Here is a 23,313-nt window from a genome sequence, read left to right as displayed (position 1 = left end):
ATGGGGATGGGCAAGAGAGGCAAGGTTCCTGTCCTCCTGAGGCTTACAGGGATCAGTTCCCTCCACTTTATTACTTTTTAATGGTATAGACATGATCTATAGTGTTCAGTAAATGGTCCAAATTTGAGTCATTTACATTTTCTCATAGAAATTTAGACTCAAAATGGTTTTTACAGGTAATCTGAATGTACTCCTTTGGGCTCCCATTTCCATATTTGTAACATTAAGGCATTGAAACACAATGTCTAAAAGTCATTTATAATTGCATTTCCAATATTAAAAGTCAATGAAATGAATTAATGAATGAATTAAATGAATGAATTAATAAATGAATTAATGAAATGAATTAAATTCTCAGCGAAGTTTTTGATGCAACTTAATAACAGATCCCAAAATGCAAATGACAAAATAAAGGATTAAAAGATCCTAGAAAACTTTGCAAAGGAAGTGTAAAGTAGTTGTAGGTGAAGAGGGCTTTCTAGGCTCATTACACACAAATACACAATGGGACAGAACAGAGAGCCCAGGTACCACCCACACATATATAGAAACTTGATCTATGAAAAAAGTAGCATTGAACCTGAATGGAAAAGGACAGACTATTTAACAAATAGTGATGAGAAAATTGGCTGAACTTTTACAAACATAAATCTGATCATTATCTCACACTAACCAAGAATTATTTCAGGTGAACTGAAAAACCTACATATGAAAATTAAAATTTGGAACAGTTAGAATAAAATGTACAAGAATATCTTTGTGATAGTAGGTCAGGGAAGAATTTCTCCAAAAATAAAAAAAGATAAATATATGTATCTAGCTATGGTGTGCTAAAGCTAAAATGATCTTAAAGATAGCCTTGCCCAATGCCTTAGTATACAGACAGAGACATAAAATCAAGGGGGACACAATCAGAAAATTAAGTGTATGTTTAACAGTTTAACTTAATTTTCTGATTGTCTATCCCCCTTAACATTTTATGTGATTTCTTTCATTTTAATACGGAAACAGTTTTTCAACTTTTTAAATCAGAATCACTTTGTATCTGATTAGAAATTGCTTGAAGAACTGCAATTTTTAAAAATTCTTGTTTAAAAATAAGAAATTGCATTAATGATAATTCAATGAATAAAATAAAATACTGTAAAATAAATACAAATTTTCTTACATTTTAAAGACCTTACGAAATAAATGTGATTGTGAGATAATTGAAAAATTAATTTCATGAACAAATAAAGTGAAAAGCAGGAAAAAAGTACATAAAAGGTACAAGCAAAGCACTTGAAATAACTGAAAAATGGAGGTGGAAAACCATGTATTGCTTAGAAATTATGGGAAAAGCTTTGTAAATGAGGTGACTTTTTAAATGGTCTTAAAGACAGGTAGCACTGTGACAAGCCATGATAGTGACAGCAGAACAAATACTATATATCATATTATATACAGTAAGTATATACAATCAAGAGGCCAGAAGTGGGAAAATTCACCCATTTTACAATACACAAAAGGCACTATGACAGCAATGCCCTTCTCTATTTTTGCTGCCTATACTGGCTCTTTCTTGCATTTTTGGGCTTAATTTCTATATAGCATCCCCACTTCCAATCTTGACCATGCCAACCCACACCTCAAATGCACAAATATTACTGTATTACTCCCCTGCTTAAAACTCCTCTTCTAAAATCCCAATGAATACACATCAGGGTTGTAACTTCCTATAACTTTAAATGTCTTCTAAAATCTGACTCTACTCTGGCACACTTTACACACAAGCGGTTTTGGGGTACTTATGGTTCACAAACGCAGATATTCCATGACCTCTGCCCTGCCCAGGTTACCCCATCACCCAATCCTTCCTCCACACCCACTTAATGAGCCTGCCTCATCCATCAGAACAAACTCAGTCACCTCCATCCTGGTGCCTTCTTGGTTCTCAATGGCAAAGTCCCCTCCTACTAATCTCACCATCTTCCCTTGCAAAAGGCACGTATAACTCTGCATGGCAACTGTGTGTTTAATTTTTTGACCCCCTTATGAGACGTGCTCCTTGAAGGCAAGGTTCATGCTCTTTGCTTTGATGTATCCTGAGCACCTACACAGTGACTGCACAGAGCAAGACATCAATATATTCAACATTCAGTTAGATACAAGTTATGCAAAAACAATAGCTTTCCTATAAATCAGTATCAACCAATTAGAAAATCTAATTTTAAAAGATTTCATTCAAAATGACAATAAAAACTTTAAAGTACATTAAGAGTAAATACAACAAAATGTTGGAAATATATGAAAACATGAAAAATTGGATCTGTTTCACAAGCTCATGGGTAAGAATACTTAATAAATGAAGGTGAAAAAATTGGCTCTCCATAGAGAAACAAATAAGATTACAAATGTAAATCCTAAAATGCGGATTAATTACAGGTTGATTAAAGATCTAAGTGTATAAATAAATGCATGAAAGCAACCGACTAAAACAGAAAAATAGCAGTTTTATACTACCGTGTGGAGTAACTTCTTAAATAAGACACAAAAGGTATAAGCCATAAAGAGAATAAGTTTGATTTCATTAAAATTTAAAGTATCAGTAAGACACAGGAGACCATAAGCAAATTTAAAGGCAAGCCATAACATGAAAGAAGATAATTGTAAAGTTTATTAACTGCATAAGAATCGTCTTCAAAATACAGAGAGAACACCTATGAACCATTAAGAAAAAATATCACATAGAAAAATAGGCAGTGGAACTGAAGAGAGAATTTATAAACCAGGAAAATCCATTGATCAACAAACATATGAAAACGTGTTCAAACTGTAGAGAAATATAACTTTCACACACCCATTTATCCAAGGAAGGAAAAAGTCTCATCTGAAAATATAAGACGTTGGTGAGGAAGCAGAGTAAAAGGGACTTAAATTCAGGGGAGAGTGCACTTGGCTATACCATCTGGGAAACGATTTGGCGATATCTAGTCTGTGCCAACATATGCCCAGAAAATCCACCTCTAGGCATATAACCTAAAAACAAACAAAAAACTCCTGCACATTGCACTAGGAAATACAAACTGTGGAGTACTTATACCAAGGAATAGTGTACAGAATAAAATGAATAAACAGAAACTCCATCAAAATGATTAAATCTCAAAAAACATAATCTTGAGCAAAGTCAAGTATGTTTCAGGAAGTTACAAAGTGTATGATTCCAGTTATATAAAGCTGAAACTATGCAAAGCAACAGCACATATTACTAAAATAAATATAAAAATATAATAAATATAGAAAAACTATGCATAGAATTATAAACGTAAGTTTACTTCTGAAGTTACTGTGTTGGGGCTTCAACTTTACCCATTTTATTTGTTTTTAAAAAGTGAAGTAAATATAGCAAAATGTTATTTTTAAGACAGTTTTACGTTCTCTGCTTGAAATGTTTCATAACTTAAAGAAATATGGCAATATCAATTGCTTCTAAGGATGTGATATAAGTTCTCCCATTTCATTGGAACAACTGGAACAATTACTTGTGAGCAATCTGAAAACACCTAGTAAAGTGAAAATGCACGTATTTTAAAAACTACAATTCTAATTCTAACCACATACCTTGGAGAAACTTGGATACATAGGATCAAGAGAATTATATAAGTGTATCTGTTGAAGTATAGTTTATAATAACAAAAATAGAAAAACCTCATTGATGTCCATTAACAGAAGAAGTATAGTTTATTTATGTAGTACAGGACAATACAGCCATTGAAATGAACAAACTGGATATATGTAGTAACATAGATAAATACTGAGTACAATTGTTCAGTGTGTTACTGTGGTAAGATTAGTAAAATATGGGTAGTCTGTATGTGGCAGTTTGTAATACGATTCTATATAATTTCCAGTATGTTTGAAATATTATGTAATTAAAAAAACCTAAATGAAACAATGGTAGATAGTGTCGATAGCTTTGAATTACAAGTTTTAGTTTTAATTATTACTCTAGGTAATGAGAAACCATGGGAAAATTTAAGAGGGGGAATTATATGTTTCAAGCTGAAATTTAGGAAAATTAATCTGGCAGAAGTACAAGGGTAATCGAGCTGGCAGTAAAAAGAACTGTTGGAAAATCCCACCAACATGTGAGCCTGAAGTTATAGAAGCAGAATTTCAACTGGAAAGAGACCACAGAGGACAAAGACATTTGCAGGCAGCACCAATAAGATACGGCATTTGGTTGTCTGTAGTGAATCAGAGAAAGGGAAGAGCCAGTATGGTCTCTAAGATGTGGTAGTCATTTTGAAATGACTGGTAGTGTTAATAGAAATATCTACTTATATATGTTTATATGTGATGAAGTGCTCTGTTTAGCCTCGTTGCATTGGGGTGCACTATGGGTATTAAGAAGGAAAGCTTTCATAAACATTTGGGCATATGCCAATCTGGAGATTGGAAGTGAGATTAAAATATCTACTTTAGATAAATCTTTTGAGAAGTAGGAATAAAACTGTAGGGCTCAGGACTGAAAAAGGATTCTAAGAAAAAGAGGTAAGAGTTTAAGAAACAGACCATCAAGAGGAGTCTTGCAGTGGTGGGCACGGGGAGGGCAGGAGGAGGGGAGGAAGCCAGTGAAAGATGCAGCTGAAAAGGCAGAAGGACGCACAAATGTAGGGATTCCTCGCCTTCCACACAGACGTGACACCAGCTATTAGAAACAGAGCACGTGCATTTAGGGCTGGAAATTGGTAAGGTGTATACCATGGAAGGCCCAGAAGTGGAGGGCTTCCTAGGTGATACTATGTGCTTCTATTAGCTGAAACGAAGTGACGGTCGAAAAAAAAACATCAAATAACAGAGAAGAGCTAGTCAAGCACAGCCCAGGAGCCCCAGCACTCCAGGTGAGGAAGCATGGCAGCCCCGATGCAGGTGTGGCCAAGGCGTGATCAACCCTAGCCAACTTCACTCTGGTCACCATGCCTTCACTTACATCAATCCATGCACATCATTTTGCCAGACTAAAATGTCTAAAACACCTTTAATCAAGTAATTGCTCTGGATTAAAATCCTGCCATGTTCCCACTTTGCGTCAAACATAAAACCCAGTGAAGCGTGTTGCCTAAAGCAAAGAAAGAGGTACTGTCCCAAAGGGGTGAAATATATAAAATACTCCAAAATGGTGATCCTGCTTCACTGTGGCTAGTCAAGTCCGTGTCTGTTGTTTAGAAATACCACTATCAATAGGTAAAAGTCGTGCGGTCTACCATGTTCCTGCACTTTGAATATTTTATCTTATTTACAGCTTACAGTAACCTATGGAATAGCCTTTTGGCATGTGACACTCTATTTACAGATGAGGTACAGAGTTGGAAAGTCAGTGGAGTCAACTGAAGCTCTTTCTTTCCAGAGCTTTTCCTCCCCACTATACTGTGCTAATGCTTGAAGCTTGGAACTCTTTGAGTTGAGGCTTAAATCGTGTGAATAATCTGAAATACTGAGTTTTCCTGAAGCAGAGGTTTGTGGAGAGTCGTTTCAGAGACAAAAAGAATGTAGTCATTGCTAGAAGAGGGATAGCCATCAGCTCCATCGAAGCCATAAAATCACATATCATAAAAGTCAACATCAATGAGATGGAAGAAGACATTTCAGAATTACACTTTTGCATATAGGACTATTTTGGTAATGGTTTTCATGTTTAAAAATAAAGACAAGTGAGAAAATTTCATAATTCTCAAACACATTTAAAGCGACGCATGGACCTAGGTTTCAAGGCCGGCAGATTACACGCAGCAAAGGGAAAGTGTCAAAGAGCTCTGAGGACCCACTGGTGACATTATCTTTGAGATTAAGAATTGAGACACAGCAGAGACAAAGCACTACAACAGAGATATTAAATGGCTCCAATCTATATTGGGAGGAAACCTACATAAAATAGGTTATTAAGAAAAAGTATACCATGTCCTAGTCAAGGATGCCATATCAGAGGGCAGCCTCTACTGGGGTAAGAGTGAAATACATTGTCATCAAAATGTGTGCAGTAGTTAGCACAGGTATTCTGAGAAGAAACTAGAAATGAGTGTAAAAGAATGAAGCCTTCAGACTCAGTGTTATCTTACCTCCCTTAAAAATCACAGTCTTCCTCTGTAAAATAAAGATGATATCTGACCTACCCACTGAAGAAGGTGCTATTTTAAAGGGGGGGGAACTGGGCTTCCCTGGTGGTGCAGTGGTTGAGAGTCCGCCTGCTGATGCAGGGGACACGAGTTCGTGCCCCGGTCTGGGAAGATCCCACATGCCGTGGAGTGGCTGGGCCCGTGAATCATGGCCGCTGAGCCTGCGCATCCGGAGCCTGTGCTCCGCAACGGGAGAGGCCACAGCGGTGAGAGGCCCGCGTACCGCCAAAAACAAAACCAAGTTGTTGGTATGACTCTTAATAGAAAATTCCTCTTGCTCAAAAACAGTTATCATAAGGTTCTAATTCATATACTATTTGAAATTTCAAAACCAATATTAAAAATAAATATATACGTAAACAGTCAAAATAGCAACTGAAACAAATACAACACAAGAAATACATCTAATGTTATAGAACTTATTTTTTTTTTTTAATTAGGTAGCCGTTACAGAAATAGAGACACAGATGTGGAGAACAAATGTATGGATACCAAGGGGGAAAGATGTGGGGTGGCAGGAATTGGGAGACTAGGATTGACACATATACATTATTGATACTATGTATAAAGTAGACAACTGTTGGGAACATACCATATAGCACAGAGAACTCCCTAATGCACTGTGGTAACCTAAATGGGAGGGAAGTCCAAGAGGGAGGGAATATCTGTATGTGTATGGCTGATTCATTTTGTTGTGCACTGGTGTATACCACAACATTATAAAGCAACCATTCTCCAATAAAAATTAATTTAAAAAATTTAGGTAGCCTTTAAACAAAACTTATGCAAAACAAATGCACTTTGGGGGTTTTTGTTGTTGCATGGTGTGTTCTTAGGGAAGCTAAATTTTAGTGCTTTCTCAAAGAATTTTCAGAAAGTGTCTTGAGGTGAAGTTAAAAAGTATTATAAATTGAATAACATCTTTAGGTAAGCTTTTTTTTTTTTTTTGCGGTACGCGGGCCTCTCACTTCTGCGGCCTCTCCCGTTGCAGAGCACAGGCTCCGGACGCGCAGGCTCAGCGGCCATGGCTCACGGGCCCAGCCGCTCCGCGGCATGTGGGATCTTCCCAGACCAGGGCACGAACCCGTGTCCCCTGCATCGGCAGGCGGACTCTCAACCACTGCGCCACCAGGGAAGCCCTAGGTAAGATATTAAGACATTTTCTAGCTGATATATCGCCTATTATAGCCTTTGCATTGCAATTCAGTTGATAATGCTAAAGCTAATTATGAAGAGGTAAATTACAAAGTGCCTCCAAGACAACAGTGCCCTCCTCTATGTGTCAATCAAAACCCTGATAGTGCAGTTCTGAATATAAACTGATTCAACAATTCAGCAAAGATTTATTGACTGCCCGCTTTTGTGCCAGGTTAAGCTAGTCTGACATTGGTTCTTACCCATTGCTGTACCCCCTGTGCATAGTACATACTAGACTTGCAGGTATTGATGCTAATTTTCCTTTTCCTTCCTTTTACTGCTTCATCTTGATATATTTCATATTAATATACCCTTAATTAATACTAATATTTCATATTAATATACCCTTAATGTTAATATACAGTAACATAGTCTTGATATTTTTAATTGAAAAACGTACCAAATATGTTACAGATTCTAATTGCGTAGCAAAATGATTATTTCCTTCACCACTGATTCTGAATCCTAAATGAGTCAGATACCCAAATGCCTCAGGTGTTAAGCTATTTTTTAAAAGCAATTTTTCGGTTCCCCCTTCACTTTCTATCCAGGTACTGAAATTAACCTGTCATCAGAGAGCATAATAACTGAAACGTATTCCTAGAGGCTGTATTTGGGACTTCATTTATTTTGTATTCTGGGCAGTTTTATTATCATTTAAAAAGGAGCTGCAACTAGGTATCACCTTGAGAATCAAAACAGATAATGGCACTTTTTGGATGGGAATGTAGCCAAGTGATCTCTTACTGGAGATACAAAATGAAATTTCATTGAATTGTTGCTGAACTTTATCTTCTCAGTAATGACATTTTCTAAAATTTGGACAAGGTGGCTCACTTTGAGCTCAAAAGCAAAGGTAGAGAAGTTTGCACTGCTGTTTGTCTCCAGAGTCAATGGAGTGTTCAAGCCGCTTGGCTCCTAGTAATTAAGGTGTCTTGTGGGCAAATATAGCTGATATAAAATAAACCTCATTTCACAGAGAACACTAATGTGCAACTGCAAAATAATCAACATTTATATTTTCAAACTAAAAAAACTTCTGCACAGCAAAAGAAACCATCCACAAAATAAAAAGGCAACCTATGAAATGGGAGAAAATATTTGCCAATCATGTATCCGATAAGGAGTCAATAACGAAAATATTTAAACAATTTATACACCTCAACAGCAAAAAAAACCAACAACACTCTTAGAAATGGGCAGAGGACTTAAATAGATATTTTCCAAAGAAGACATACAGATGGCCAACAGGTACAGGAAAAGGTGCTCAACATCACTAATCATCAGGGAAGTGCAAATCAAAGCCCCAGTGAGACATCACCTCACACCTGTTCGAATGGCTAACATCAGAAAGGCAAGAGATAACAAGTGTTGGCAAAGATGTGGAAAAAAGGGAACTCAGTGCACTTTGGTGGGCAGGGGAGTCAGTGCAGCCACTATGGAAAACAGTATGGAGGTTCCTCAAAAAATTAAACACAGAACTACATAGGATCCAGCAGTTTCACTTCTCAGTACATATTCAAAGAAATTAAAATCAGGATTCTGGTAGAGTTATCTACACTCCCATGGTCACTGAAGCATTACTCACATAAGGCTTTCTTGGCTTATGGGACCCCAATTCAAAAGGGCTGCAAAGATGCATATTCCTTTTCAAAGGGATACACTTTCAGTAGCTCTGTCAAGGACTTTGAGCATCATAGACCAAGGTCTGTTTCAGATCTTGTAAACTACAGTTATTTAACGTTAACAAAGTACTATGAGGTTGGTATTCTTATCCTCATTTTACAAATAAGAAAAGTGAGGCTCAGAGGTATCACATTTGTAAAATGGGGCTACATTTTGATGCCCCGCTTACTTTTTTTTTTTTTTTTTTTTTGCGGTACGCAGGCCTCTCACCGCTGCGGCCTCTCCCGCTGCGGAGCACAGGCTCCGGACGCGCAGGCCCAGCGGCCATGGCTCACGGGCCCAGCCGCTTCGCGGCATGTGGGATCTTCCCGGACCGGGGCACGAACCCGTGTCCCCTGCATCGGCAGGCGGACCCTCAACCACTGCGCCACCAGGGAAGCCCCCCGCTTACATTTTTTAATTAAACATTTTTGAGATAATTGTAGTTCCACGTGCAGTTATGAAAAATAATACAGAGTGACCCTGCATTCTCTTTACTCAATTTTCTCTATGGGAACATCTTATATAGTCCACTATTACAACCAGGATGTCAATTAATACGGTCAAGATACAAAATATCCCCATCACCACAAAGATCCCTCACATTGCCCTTTTATCACCCTATCCACACACAAACTCCACTTGCTCTCCCCTGTCTATAACCTCTGGCTACGACAAATCTATTCTTCACTTCTATAATTTTGTATCTCAAGAATGTTATATAAATGAAATCACACAGTTTATAACATTTTGGGATTTTTTTTTCACTCACTCAACATAATTCTCTCAAGATTCATCTTTGGGGATTATCAGTTGTTTAATCCTTTTTATTGCTGAGTAGTATTACATGATGTGGATGTCCTACAGTTTAACCACTCACCCAATGATGGACATCTGGTTTGTTTTCAGTTTGGGGATATTTCAAATAAATCTGCTACAAACATTTGTGTATGGTTTCCCTGTGAACAAAAGTTTTAATTTCTCTGGGATCGATGTCCAGTGGATGGTACCGCTGACGATCGTATGGCCACTGCATAATTAGTTTAATTAAGAAACTGCCACATTGTTTTCACGAGTGTCTAAACCATGTCACATTCCCAACAGCAACGTATGAGTGATCCAGGTTTCCTGCCTCTTGCCAGTATTTGCTGTTGTCACAGGTTTTCATTTTAGCCTTTCCAATAGGTGTTTACTGATAACTCATGGTGGTTTTAATTTGCATCTCACTAGTGGCTAATAATGTTGAACATCTGTTCATGTGCTTATTTTCCATCTGCATATCAACTTTTGCGAAGGATCAGTTCATTTTTTTGCCCATTTTCTAACTGGATTATTGTTTTTTAAATTTAACTGCAGCATTTTAAGAGTTTTTTATTCAAGTTCTCTGTTAGAGACATGTAGCTCGTAAATAATCTCCCCTCCCGCAATAGCTTTCTTTAAATCCTCTTCAGAGGCTCTTTCATAAAGCAAAAGTTTTTCATTTTTATGAAGTTATCAAGTTTTACTTTTAACATTTAAATCGCTAATCTATTTTGAGCTATAAGGTGTGAGGTTTATGTTGAGATTCATTCATTTTGCCTATGGATGTCCAATTGCTCCCAGAACATTTATTTGAAAGATATCCTTTCTTCACTGAATTGTTTCTGCACCTTTGTCAAAAATGTGTTGTGTACATTTGTGTGGGTTCCTCTTCTAGAACAAACTTTTTCATAATTATATAGGGTCTGAATGTATGCTTCCATTAAAGCTCCTAAACTTCTCCATGGGTGAACAGAGTAATTCACTAACTATGCTCTATACGTCCACATTAGGAGTGACCACAACAGAAAATGAATTCTAGTGTCTACATATTGTTAAGGACAATTGTTTAATAACCATTACTCTAAAAATTAGTTATTTTAGTATATATTTAGTATACATAGGATTTTAGTATATTTTAAAATTTAATTGCATCACTTCCAATAATGCCATTTTATCCATTGGATGTATTAGTTGCTATTAGTTGTAATCAAAGCTGACAATGGCTGACTTAGATGGAAAAACATTTATTCAATTTTTCATTACCTCAAATCAGGAATAGAGGCTGGAGAACCAGGTTCAAGACTAAGAAACCATAAGTGACCCATTAAATTAAAGTTTCTTGATGAAGCTATTGCTTTTGGACAGTTTGCATTGCTTCTACTTTTGCATCAATAAATTAATCCAGGAGAAAGGACTATTCTGCGTGCCCTGTGAAGACTTCTCCACTGGGTTGCCTCTTGCATCAATAACTCAATGTCTAGACATGTAATTGGCAATACTGGCTCATTTCTCATACCCTAGTAGCAAGGAAGATGAGGAAATAATATTTTTGGTATTTTATCTTCTACAATGTGAGCCATTATTTGCTATCTTCAACATCCATAATGTGGGATTATTCTCCAAATAGTTGGAAGAACATTCAAATGCTGGGTGAAAAAAATAAATGATGGATGTCTGAACTGTATTGTTAATTGGTTTAGCTACTTCTTGAGGTATATTATAAACTATTTATCCTAGTTCAGTAGGGTTCTGTGGTAATATATAGTGATAAACAACTTGCTTTGAAATTATTTTCTGGTGAAAAGTACTTCACTTATGCTAGAATCACTTGGGTAGATTAAAACCAAACCAAACAAATACAAACAAACAAAAACAATTCTACTGCCCAGAGATCAACTAAATAAGCCTCTCTGGGAGCCGATCTTGTCATTGCATTTAGTAAATACTAAAACAAACAAACTCAAAACCCCTCTCCTAGGATTGCAATGTGTATCCAGGGCTAAGAACCATTGCTTTAACAGGCAGAACTATTTGGCCTTGTTCATTAAGTCAAACCCTAGAGCAGGCTTAGAATCCTTGCCTTGTTGTCCCTCCATTTTTATACAGGGGCAGGTTAGACCCACGTACACTACCTGCAAAGTTGTAGTTAGTCCTATCACTTAAATATCTTCATTTTTCTTCAACTTCACTATCACAAACCCTAGTACTAATGTGGAGGTAAATAACCTGTTGAAAACATTTCAAGACAAAATTCCCACAGGGAGAGGGTCTCACTACTAGGGAAGAGCTACAGCTGACCCTCTTGGCTCTCAGTGGAGTTCCAGAGGACCACATGGCCTCTAGCTCTCACAAAGAAATCACTATAAAACTCAACCAGCTGGGACTGCTCCATTCCTGTTAATGGTGGACCAGGTAATTTAGGCCAGCCTTTCTGCTGTTGATTAGAAATGCTGGACAAATACAAAAATCATCTATCTGAAGGCATTGAAGACTACCAAGGATAAAAACTGAGAATTTTTAATAGGAAATTCTAAAAATTAGAATGAAATGAAAATCCTAGACCTGAAAAAATTACTTAAATTGATAATAATGAATAGGGTTAACAGTAGATTATTCACAGCTGAATAGAAAATTAGTGAACTGGAAGAAATTTCAGTAGAAAACATCCATCCTGAATCTTCAAGACACAAAAATAGGGAAAAGAAAAGGTATAAAGGCACAGACGTATGGTACAAATGATCTAACATATGAGTAAGGAAGAAGAGAAAAAATGGACAGAACTGATATGTGAAAGAGTAATAGTGGATAATTTTTTAGAACTGCAGGAAGATATCAAGCTAACGGAATTAAGAAGCACTATAGACCCCAAAATAATGAACAGAATAAAAACTACACCTCCACATACGATAGCAAAACTCCTGAAAACCAGGAAAAGAGAAAGTTACAAGCAGCCTGAGGAAAAAAAGGCTAATCCTTTTCAAAAGGTAGCAATATGACTGACAGCTGACTTCTCAATGCAAACAATAATAGGTTGAAGAATTGTTTGTTCTCAGTGCTGGAAAAAATACTTCTACATCGGTGATTCTCAATCAGAGCTAGCCACTAGAATTACCAGTGCCTTTTCTGGATACTAACACCCACTCCTATTTGGTCTCCTTGCCAAAAGTCCTACTCGACTACAATCCTTTCTACACACCCAAGGTTCAGGGATGTTGCTGATTTGAGAATGAACATTTAACCTTTCCTGTAAACACATCAGTGACTTCCTGGATTCTCAGGACAGAGCAAGCTCCTTTATTCTGGCCCTTTACCTCAACACCCATCCCAGGGACTCCAGCGTGCAGTCCCTCACAAATATTGAGAATCTTTTTTTAATAGAGGGCTAAGTAATGTAGAGAATTATGCAAAATATCAGGATGCAACAGTATGAGTGTTAAGTAGCCTTTGGAGCGTTAAACAGTTGTTATGTTTTAAATGTATAGAAGAGTACATTTCATACTTATACATAAATTTGGTACCTTATAGCTAAACATCATGATTTGGCACTGGATGTACTTTTATTTAGAAGAATTACATAGCTAATACTTAAAGATTCCAAAGTGTAATGAAGTTTATAAAAGCATCAGTAAAATGACATGGGTCCTTTCTACAGCATAGCCCCAAGGGTCCTTAAAGCACTCAGAGAGATGTATTCCTTTTCCCTAGTAAGTTAAATGAAAAGGCATAGTTTTCTAAGCAAGTTCAAATATGTCAAAAGTATGTTTTTGTTCTTTTTCTTGAATAGTATGTGAGAAGTTTCACTAGAGTTATGTAGACAGAGATAAATACAGAATTTTCTCTTACTGGTTGCCACCCTTTAAAAGTTATAGTTTTTGAAAGATACACTAAATTTCAATTTTAGACTAATATCAAATATTTTTTCCAAATAAAGTATAATGTGAACATGTAACAATTTATATTTTAAAAAGTGTGCTAAGACATTTTGTGCACATTTTCTTCTGGAGTTGGGCTAGGTGCTTCTACATAGTCAGGAAGGATAACAATTCAGCATGAATGAGGACTAACAGACCATTTGGAGATATAGACATATTCTATTTAATATATAACATATATATCACATTATATATATGCATGTATCTATGTATGTGTACATATGTACACACGTATACACACACAAACACACATACATGCATATTCAAAAGGATAGTGAATGGTCAGGAAAAGTAATTTCAAATTTACAAAGAAGAAATCATGAGGAGAAAATTAACTACACGTTTACACATGCAATACATCTTATATAAAAGTTTACAAATGTAGGTGACAAAGGCATAGAGCCAATTTAGAAAAATAAGGAAACTAAGGGAAAAGAAAGGAACATCATTTCAGTATACCTATTTCAACTCCTGCCACTTAAAAGTAGCAAGCCACACAAATAAACACACAACCCACCCCAGCCTCTCAGAGTTCAGGGTATACTTCAGTGCTGCCTGATATTAAAGCAACAGGGTAACACAATCACACTTTTTGCTGCATAACTATGTCACCTTTTGATTTGCCAGATCCCAGTAAATGTTTATTATTTTTTTACTTGTGTTTTTCTTTAAATAAACTCACTTTTCATTTAGTTCATTCAAACATAAGCTTTTATATGACAACCTTAAACAAAAGATGGCTTTTCATAAATAAAGATAATGGTAAAATAAATAGATTTAAATATTTTTAAAACATTTTAAATTCTACCAGGACACTGTAGGTTTTTGAAGCCTGTTTTCCTTTCGTAAAAGAAGAGATTAGCTGAGTTTTAGACGGTACAATGAAAATGAAATCAAGGCCATTCAAGTGGCCTGGAGAAATATCTGTATAGAACCTCCTTACTGTGGCGTACATTCTTTCATTACATAGCTCTTTTTTTCCCTCTTTATTGAGACATAATGGACATATAACTTTGTATAAGTTTAAGGTATACAACTTAATGATTTGATATGTATATACTGTGAACTGATCAACACAATAAGTTTAGTTAACATCCATAACCTCACACAGCTGCAATTTTTTTCTTGTGATAAGAACTGTTAAGATCTACCCTTCTAGCAACTTTCAAATATACAATACAGTATTGCTAACTATAGTCACCACTGTATATATTACATCCTCAGAACTTATTTATCTAATAACTGAAAGTGTGTACTTTTGACCTCCTTCACCCATTTCCATCACCTCCCACCTGCCAAACACACTTTTATATGCAATACAGTTAGCTTAAGGCTAAGTTAATGATAATATTTGCTTTACACTATGTTACCAATTAAAGAAAACACATTTACTTCGAATAGTACACATAGCTGTTACTACCTGTCCACATATTTTGCAAAGTGGAAACTGTTCATAGTAGATATAACACTGAACTTGAAGTTATAAAACCTAGATTTGAGTATACGCACTCACACATACGAACCCAATCTGTGTCTCTGTAGACCTGGCTGATTCATTTTACTTCTTTTAAATTTTAGCTTATGTATAAAATGGGGTTAAAAACTAAATATACTTTCAAAAGTATGCTGGGAGAATTATAAAATATACGTGAAAATTCTTTGTAAGCTGTAAGATGCATGGTACACCCAATGCAACATGATTATGTTACTATTATACAGTCTCAAATTAGGGCTTCCCTGGTGGCACAGTGGTTAAGAATCCGCCTGCCAATGCAGAGGACACAGGTTTGAGTCCTGGTCTGGGAAGATCCCATCATGCCATGGAGCAACTAAGCCCAGGCACCAGAGCTACTGAGCTTGTGCTCTAGAACCCATGAGCCACAACTAGTGAGCCCGCATGCCACAACTACTGAAGCCCACGTGCCTAGAGCCCATGCTCTGCAACAAGAAAAGCCACCACAAAGAGAAGCCTGAGCACGGCAACAAAGACCCAATGCAGCCAAAAACAAATTAATTAATCAATTTTTTAAAAAAAGTCTCAAACTTCACTGTATCAATTTTTTTTAAAAGTCTCAAACTTCACTGTATTTGTCCTCCAAGTCATTTTACTGTTAAGCCAAGCTTTATGCAATGGAGTCAGTAAAATAGCAGGCAAAGCACTTTGCACATGTTCAAAGATTACAACCACCATTCATTTCAAATAACATGAAAATAGTTTTCTTTATTAAATGAATTGCTGTTCTCTGCTCATAACAAAATATCATTCCTTATTCCATCCAGTTTGACTGACAGGTGCAATATTCTCAGTGGGAAATAGTGTTATAATGTAAAAATGAATTACTCAGAAGATAATCCTGCCCTGTATCTTAAAATAAAAACTAATGGCCACCATTGTAAAGCAATTATACTCCAATAAAGATGTTAAAAAAAAAAAAACTAATGGAGATTTATGCAGAAAGTTAACGAAAATGTTCTCTACCTAGAATTCTTGGCCTCTCTGGACAAGTTACCCAGAGCTTGAAGAATAAAGAAAATACCGTGAGTAAAATGAAGCAAAAGCTATAAACTGAAGGCAAAGAAACTATAGTATACTCTATTTTAATTAGTTTGTCTCAATTGGTAGAAATTACTTTTTCCTTTAAACCAGCACTTCAAAATTTACAAAATCTAGAGATGATCTGTAGATGGTGGGAATACAGGTAGGTTTTATTTGTATTGCTTGCTTTTTAAATTCTACAGTGTCTAAAACGAAGTGGATGGAAACAGAAACAGACCAACGATAGGAATACTCAATAGTCTTAGTAGTAGTCACACGGCTTATTATGACCCAAATAGAACAACACATTAGAATAAAAATACTTCAAAACAATGACACCGATTTCAAATACATATGTTATTTTATACTCATGTTATTTTATACTCATCCCCAATGTCAACCATTATCGAGCACTTCTGAAATACTTTTAAGGAAATTGGGAATGTAAAACTTACAAAGATAGTTGACCACTGTTTGATTACGCTATTTTCGTCCTTTAAAAGATTTCCCTGAGTACTGAGTAAAATCTTTGTTATCTGAGGGAATGCCAGCTTTTAAAGTTCACCTTGACAGCAGTCATCTGTAAACCTAGCAAGTCAAAAACTGAGATGTGAACTCTTATATCTCACACCTGATTTAATGGCTTCCCCCAGGTATTGCATGGGCATAATCATTTACTATCAAAGCCAGCAAAATGCCTGGCTTTGGTTTTTACAGTTAGGCTTACTTTTATTGTCTTTGCTTTTGGCTTTAAGTTTTGAAAATTCAAAGAAACTCAGGCATGTCCATATGCATACATAGGGATGTTTTAAAAAGGAAAAAGTCTCACTAATTCAGATAATAGAATTTATTTAGAATAGCTAAAATGTCATATACACAAACATACGGTTGCAAATAAATTAGTATAGAGAGATTGAATAGAAGGTATACAAGACCATTTTCTACTCTAAAATTCTAAGAACAAGTGATTTTTGCAGACATATATATAGATACAGAAATAAGTGGTATGTACACATGTTAAACGTATACATAATAGCCACCATAAATAAAAATCTGAAAGAGAAAGAGAGCTCAAATAATTAAAATTTTTATACATTCTAAATCCATATTTAATGAGAAAGAGGTAAATGATAAATCACCATGGATATAATGGATCCATTTCAGAAAGCAAAATGCCCAGGATATACAATATTCACAAATGGGTAAAGATTTAAAGGCACCCAATACAACTTCTACATCTTAAATACTTAAATTGAGAACTCATATCTGAGGTAATGATCCTGAAAGTTCTTTTGAACTTTTGAATGGTCAGAATTATTGTTATTTATATATCTTATCTTAAATACATTTATTGTATCTAATTCTTGGCAAATTGGTAATGCATTTCATACATGATATAATCGCTCTTCACAAAATAGTTTCTAGAGATTTGGGAGACCAGAGAAATTTTCAAATGCTCTATGGACCAAAAACGATGCAAATGCACCCACAAAAATTCCCATTCATATTAATGAGGGAGATTCTGTAACGGGATAAATTTTCAAAAACATCTCTCATAAATACTCTCTTCCATCATCAGATAAAAGCTGTTTGTAAAAGGACAGGAAAATTCAGAAGAGTTTACAAGAAGCAGATAAATAATCATCAAACCAGGTATGGGGGTGTCTCAAGGTTTTAATCAAGGAGGGAGAGAGGGCATGAGATAGATGAATCCACAATAATTGTTAAAACAAATGGAGACTATGCAAAAGAGAAAATCCTGAATAGATGATTAGCTCATAAAGTTGGTGCTCATCAAATACTCCAAAATTGTGCTCTATATTTCCCTGCTTCCCTTACAGCCAGGTGGGGACAAGGAGATTATTACTGACCTAGTGTACCATGAGCGGTGGTGATATAGGAGGTATCCACTGTTAACAACCTTGACTTAATACAACATGACTCTGGAATATTCACACACACACACACACCCCCAGTGTACGCCACCTGATAAACAGGAGATGCTCCATGATTTGACCATTTGTTGCACATGTAATACCACCCTATCCTGAGACACTCCTTCAATACCCACACATACCAATCCAATCTCTCAGCTAACTTTGAGTAAGAACTAGAAAAAAAAGCTACATAAAATACTACTTGTCTATGCACAACGTGCCTGTGAATATTCACAATGATGTATTTGAATAGAATTCCTTGAAAACAATGATGTGACAGTCTAGAAGCAGTCAAACTGCAGAATTACTGTAGACTATTTGCAGGCTGGAATTTGTACACTGGTGGCAATGATGGTGATGATATGGTGATATCACTGCATAATGCTGCATTTACTTTTGCTACATTTATAGAGTCAATAAGCCCCATATAAAGTTAGTAACAGTTTCAGCAATTGTGTTCTTAGTTTATCTGCAAACCAAGAACAGGTTGGATATTTTGCAATATATGCCTTGCTGACTAAATTTAACCTATTAGAGGTCAGAAGAAAAATAGATAATAAAGGCTAAGAGATAAACAATATTGACCAAAAAGCATTTGCTTTGTTTTATATTTATTAGAGTTTTTAAGTACTCTTTTCTTAAAAAAAAAAATACTGGCCACCATGGTATCTTGTGAATTATAATATAAATCATGCAGCAGATAAGATGGTGAGAACTAAACTACAGTAAGCGCTTTTAAATCCTGCAAAAGGAAAACAATATATTTATAGAAATGGTAATGTAATATAATGAAAAATTAATAGAGAATTTAAAGAAATGATTCTTTATAAGAGTCATCATTATACTTTTAATGATTTAATACCTTCAAAAATGTAATGACTGGGACTTCCCTCGTGATGCAGTCGTTAAGAATCTGCCTGTCAATGCTGGGGACACGGGTTCCATCCCTGGTCCGGGAAGATCCCACATGCCACGGAGCAACTAAGCCCTGCGCCACAACTACTGAGCCTGCTCTCTAGAGCCCGTGAGCCACAACTACTGAAGCCCGCGCTCCTAGAGCCCGTGCTCCGCAATGAGAAGTCACCGCAATGAGAAGTCCACGCACCGCAATGAAGAGCAGCCCCCACTCGCCACAACTAGAGAAAAGCCCGCGTGCTGCAGCGAAGACCCAACGCAGCCAAAAATAAATTAATAAATAATGACTTAACAAGCATATTTTTTAAAGGACAAGAGTAAAATTCAGGAAGATGATTCTATTTTTTCTCAAAATTATTTTCCTAAATGGAAGAAAAACTGATTAATGATCCAAGACAAATTTGAAAGCAAACAACAAAAAAAAAGTTTAACACTTACTACTTCACCCAACTATTTGGCTAAGGAATTATCCTCAACAGGTAGCACTAGGTTCTGTAAAAAGACACAGGGCAGGGGCCCTTTCAAACACTTTGACCTGGAAGCACCTCTGGAAGGGGTGCCCCACTGCCTAGAGGGCAGGAAATGCTTTTCTGCCCTCATTCAGCATAATAATAAGCACTAACTTGTGAGGAGTAAAGGGCACATTAAATATTTTATCTCAAAATATATTTTCATGTCATCATTTTCATCTCTGATACAACTGGCCTCACAACCAGGCCTTCTTCTCCCTTAGAATACTATAAAATTTGGTTCTTGAAAGCATGCATTCTACCCATACTAAGTCAAATATCTGTGCATATTTAATTAGAATTATTTTTATTGTGAAATTTAATTTTGAACATAACCCATAAAAGAACCATTATGTATCCTCTGAGTTAAAAGTATTCTTTTATTTAGAAAAGTTCATAGTTCTGAGCCCATAAAATTATGAATATGTATTATTAACTAGGAAAACTATGCTTAGATAATTCCTATAACTGATTCCTATCATCTAATGCTTAGATAATTCCTATGATTTTGGGTATGATTATACATTTTCATTTTTAAGGCACATGATATTCACTTAGTGTTTTACTATCTTACGGGACCCATTTAACTTATTAAGCTTCACAGAATCATCTGTGTGAAGTTCTGTCATTGGAATTCACCCTTCTGAATACTAGCATATTCTGAATAGAAAAGTTGCTAAAGTTTTTTAAAATAAATAATATTCTCAAAAATAGTCAAGGTTAATTTAGTTTAATATTTTGATATTAAAACAATGCAAACTGTTTCAACATCAAACTCTGAAGTAAACATGCTTTTATTGTTTTCTGTGAAGGCTGTCCTTTACACATGCATAGCTCTAAACAGTGGGTGTGGAAAGAGATGCTTTGGAAATGAAATAAACATCTGCACACATCTTTAGGGGGGAAACGGTGTATGGTGTTCTAAAAGGGCATTTCAAAGGCTGTAAATGCCATAGTTACCCAAGAAACAGTCAGTGCTCTTTCCCTGGATCCTATCTTATAATTAAGATGCAAATTCAGTTTTAATTATATGAAATCCTGGAAAGCTCTGATGGGGGAGGAATCCTATAGACTCCAAGGCCAAGTGCGCAAGGCGGGGTTCTCAGCGTTCTGTTCCTTAGTCTGATTTTCACGTACACGGTGACTGTGGAAGCAGATGCACATCTCCCCGGGGTACTTAAATCATCCATTAGCTTATAGCGTGTGAAGTGTCAGACACAATTGAGATTTCAAGAAGACGCAAGAGCGAGAATGATGAGCAAGCATCCCGTGGGAGAGCAAAGGGCTTCAAAGGTCAAGTTCCTGGAACAGTTCTTACCCCCCTCTCCGCCCTCCGCGCCCCCAAGCCCTAGCTCCGCACCTCCTGTCTTGGCCGATGGCTGTCAGGGTGACAGATTTGAGCAATACGTCCGGGCCGCGAGAAGCCATCAGCCTGCCGGACAACTGCAGCTTTTCACGAGGGTTCTTCCTTCACTCCCTGGGAAAGAATGAGGCGCATTCTTCTACCCAGGAGCGGCCCTTGAAACCCGGCCGAGGGTCTGCACGCCGCGTCTGCCCTCTCTCGCCAGGCGGGGCGCGCAGCAGCGCACCGAGGCGCCAGGCGGGGGCGAGGGGAGCTTTGTCCTCACCCAGGTTTGTGCTCCCCACTTCTACAGGTCTGCTGAAGTTGGAGAATGGGTCCCGTGTGTCCTTGGGGTACAGTCTGCATCTCGAACGTGAAACCCAACGGGGGCAGCACAAAAAGGCAAGTCTGCCTGTCCCCTCCCTCCTCCCCCAACACCTGTGTCCACCAACTCGCGCAAAGCGGCTTCTGGGTGCGAGGTGATCCTTCCTCTTTTAGGGACTCTACCCCACCTTAGTTTTCTAACGATACGTTTAGCATTTATTTTCTTTCTCTTTCTTTCTTTCTTTCTTTCTTTTTAATGAGAATAACGAAGTTCTCCCTCCTTCTCTTTCCCTCTCCAAGTTAGAGTAATTCATCCATTCAGCAGGGAAGGCAGCGAATGTTCTCGTTCAAGGCCGCTTTGCCCCAGGATTCCGGAGCTCCGTAGCGTGAGGTGGACATCCAGGGAATCCGGAAAGCGGGCACTTTGGCCCCCAGATCGAGTTTCCCTCGCGTTCTGGACAGGCCCACCCAGGCCGGCCTCGGGTGCCCACTCCCCCAGCGCGCGCTCCCGCGGGGACCTCTGCCCGTCGCTCCGACCGTCCCCCCACGTCTGCTCACTCTGGCGTCTCTCGGCCCAGGTGCCCGCCCTCCCCTCCCACTCCCTGCAGCCCACCTCCCAGGTCCTCTAGGGCCGTCTACGCGTTCCTCTTACCTCCTCATCCGGTCACTGGAGAAGTTTTAAACCCTTGGGGGTCTACACTGTTTCTCTCCCAAGTCGGGCAGAGCATATTTCAAAAAACCAAAAGAAGGTCTCCCTAAACTTTTCTGTCGTGAACGCTCCCGTGTCAGCGGCCGTGAGCACACACCTGCGTGCACGCGGACTTCGGTCCACCTGTCCGGGCGCACTCGCGGCCAGGGAGCCTGCCGGTGGGCAACTGCTCAGGGAGCACGAAACTCGCCGGCAGTCGCTGGCAGGGACGCGGGGCGCAGGCAAGGCATCAAAAGAGAATTTCGAAGCGGGCTGGGGAAGCGGGGAAAATGGTGATTCTAAACGCACACACACACACACCAGAGCGTGTGTCCACGTCCTGCACACAGAGCAGTTGTACCCGAAGGCACACACTCCTGAGAACAGAGCATTGTGGATTGCTCTGAATATAAACCCCCTCTGGGGCGCATTCATCTCGGAACTGACCATCCCTTTCGCCTACAAGACTTCTTAGTCTGGGTCTAAACCAGCGCCGCGCACATGAGGACGGGGACCCAGGCGCTCCCGGAGCCCTCAGCCGGGTCTGCAGAGCCCCCCGAGGCAGGTGCGGGCCCCCAGCCCCGCCGAGCAACAAGCGGGCCGTCCGCGGGAGAGCCGGGTCCTTCTTTGCCTCTGCCCCCGAGTGGGTCACCTCTCCCCGCCCCGCCCCCCATCGCCAGCTGCGCCAAACGGGCGCAGGGGAAGGAGAAAGCCTAGCGAGCGACTCACCCCCAGCTTCCTGCTGCGGATTTTCACGTAGCCCTGCTTGACTATGTCGTTAAAGTTGGAGGCCATGGCCAGCGCGTTCGGCTTCCCCGAGTCGAGAGCTGCCGTCCGCCACGGGGTCCGCGCAGGTCTCGCATCCAGCCGGCCGCCGCCAGCCGCCGCCCGGTGCCCCCGAGCTCCCGCCGCCGGGGACGCAGGCTGGGTGGCAGGGTGACCGCGGACGGGGAACGCGGCCCGGCGCCGCGAACAGCGCCCGCCCTCCGCGTTCCGGTCCTCACCTTCGCCCCCCGCCGCCGCCTGCTGCTGGCGCCCCCTCCGCGCAGCCGCCGCCCCCGGTAGCACCCACGGGCTGGCGCCTCACTCGGCGGCGCACAGCTGGCCGGAGTGCACCATCGCGGCTCCCCAGCGCGGGGGGGAGGGGCGGAACGGGGGGGGCGGGCCGATTCGCCGCCCGGCTCCCTCCCCCTGGCCCGCGGGGTGGCTGGGCTAGAAGATACTCGGAAGACGCGCCCCATCACTCGCGACTCGGGCGGGGAGCTCCTCCCGCCACCCGCGCCCTGGGTCCCGCTCCCACCCGGCTCCCTGT

The 23,313-nt window shown here is 39.0% G+C and overlaps 1 protein-coding gene across 1 annotated transcript in view; it reads right to left on the bottom strand.

Annotated features, from left to right (window-relative positions):
• Positions 1-23,036, bottom strand: part of DOK6 (docking protein 6) — a 396,863-nt gene extending 373,827 nt beyond the window's left edge. Inside the window, exon 1 of the mRNA XM_027118731.1 lies at positions 22,731-23,036. Coding sequence (XP_026974532.1) covers positions 22,731-22,796 — 66 coding nt within the window. The 5' untranslated portion in view covers positions 22,797-23,036. The remainder of the gene's footprint in view (positions 1-22,730) is intronic.
• Between the last annotated feature and the right edge of the window lie 277 nt (positions 23,037-23,313).

This window comes from Aethalodelphis obliquidens, unplaced genomic scaffold (genome assembly GCF_003676395.1).
Source record: "Aethalodelphis obliquidens isolate GAN/ISIS:26980383/991018 unplaced genomic scaffold, ASM367639v1 scaffold19, whole genome shotgun sequence".
Lineage (NCBI taxonomy): Eukaryota > Metazoa > Chordata > Mammalia > Artiodactyla > Delphinidae > Aethalodelphis > Aethalodelphis obliquidens.
The sequence above is the reverse complement of the archived record's forward strand: the minus strand, read 5'-3'. Positions and strand labels throughout refer to the sequence as shown.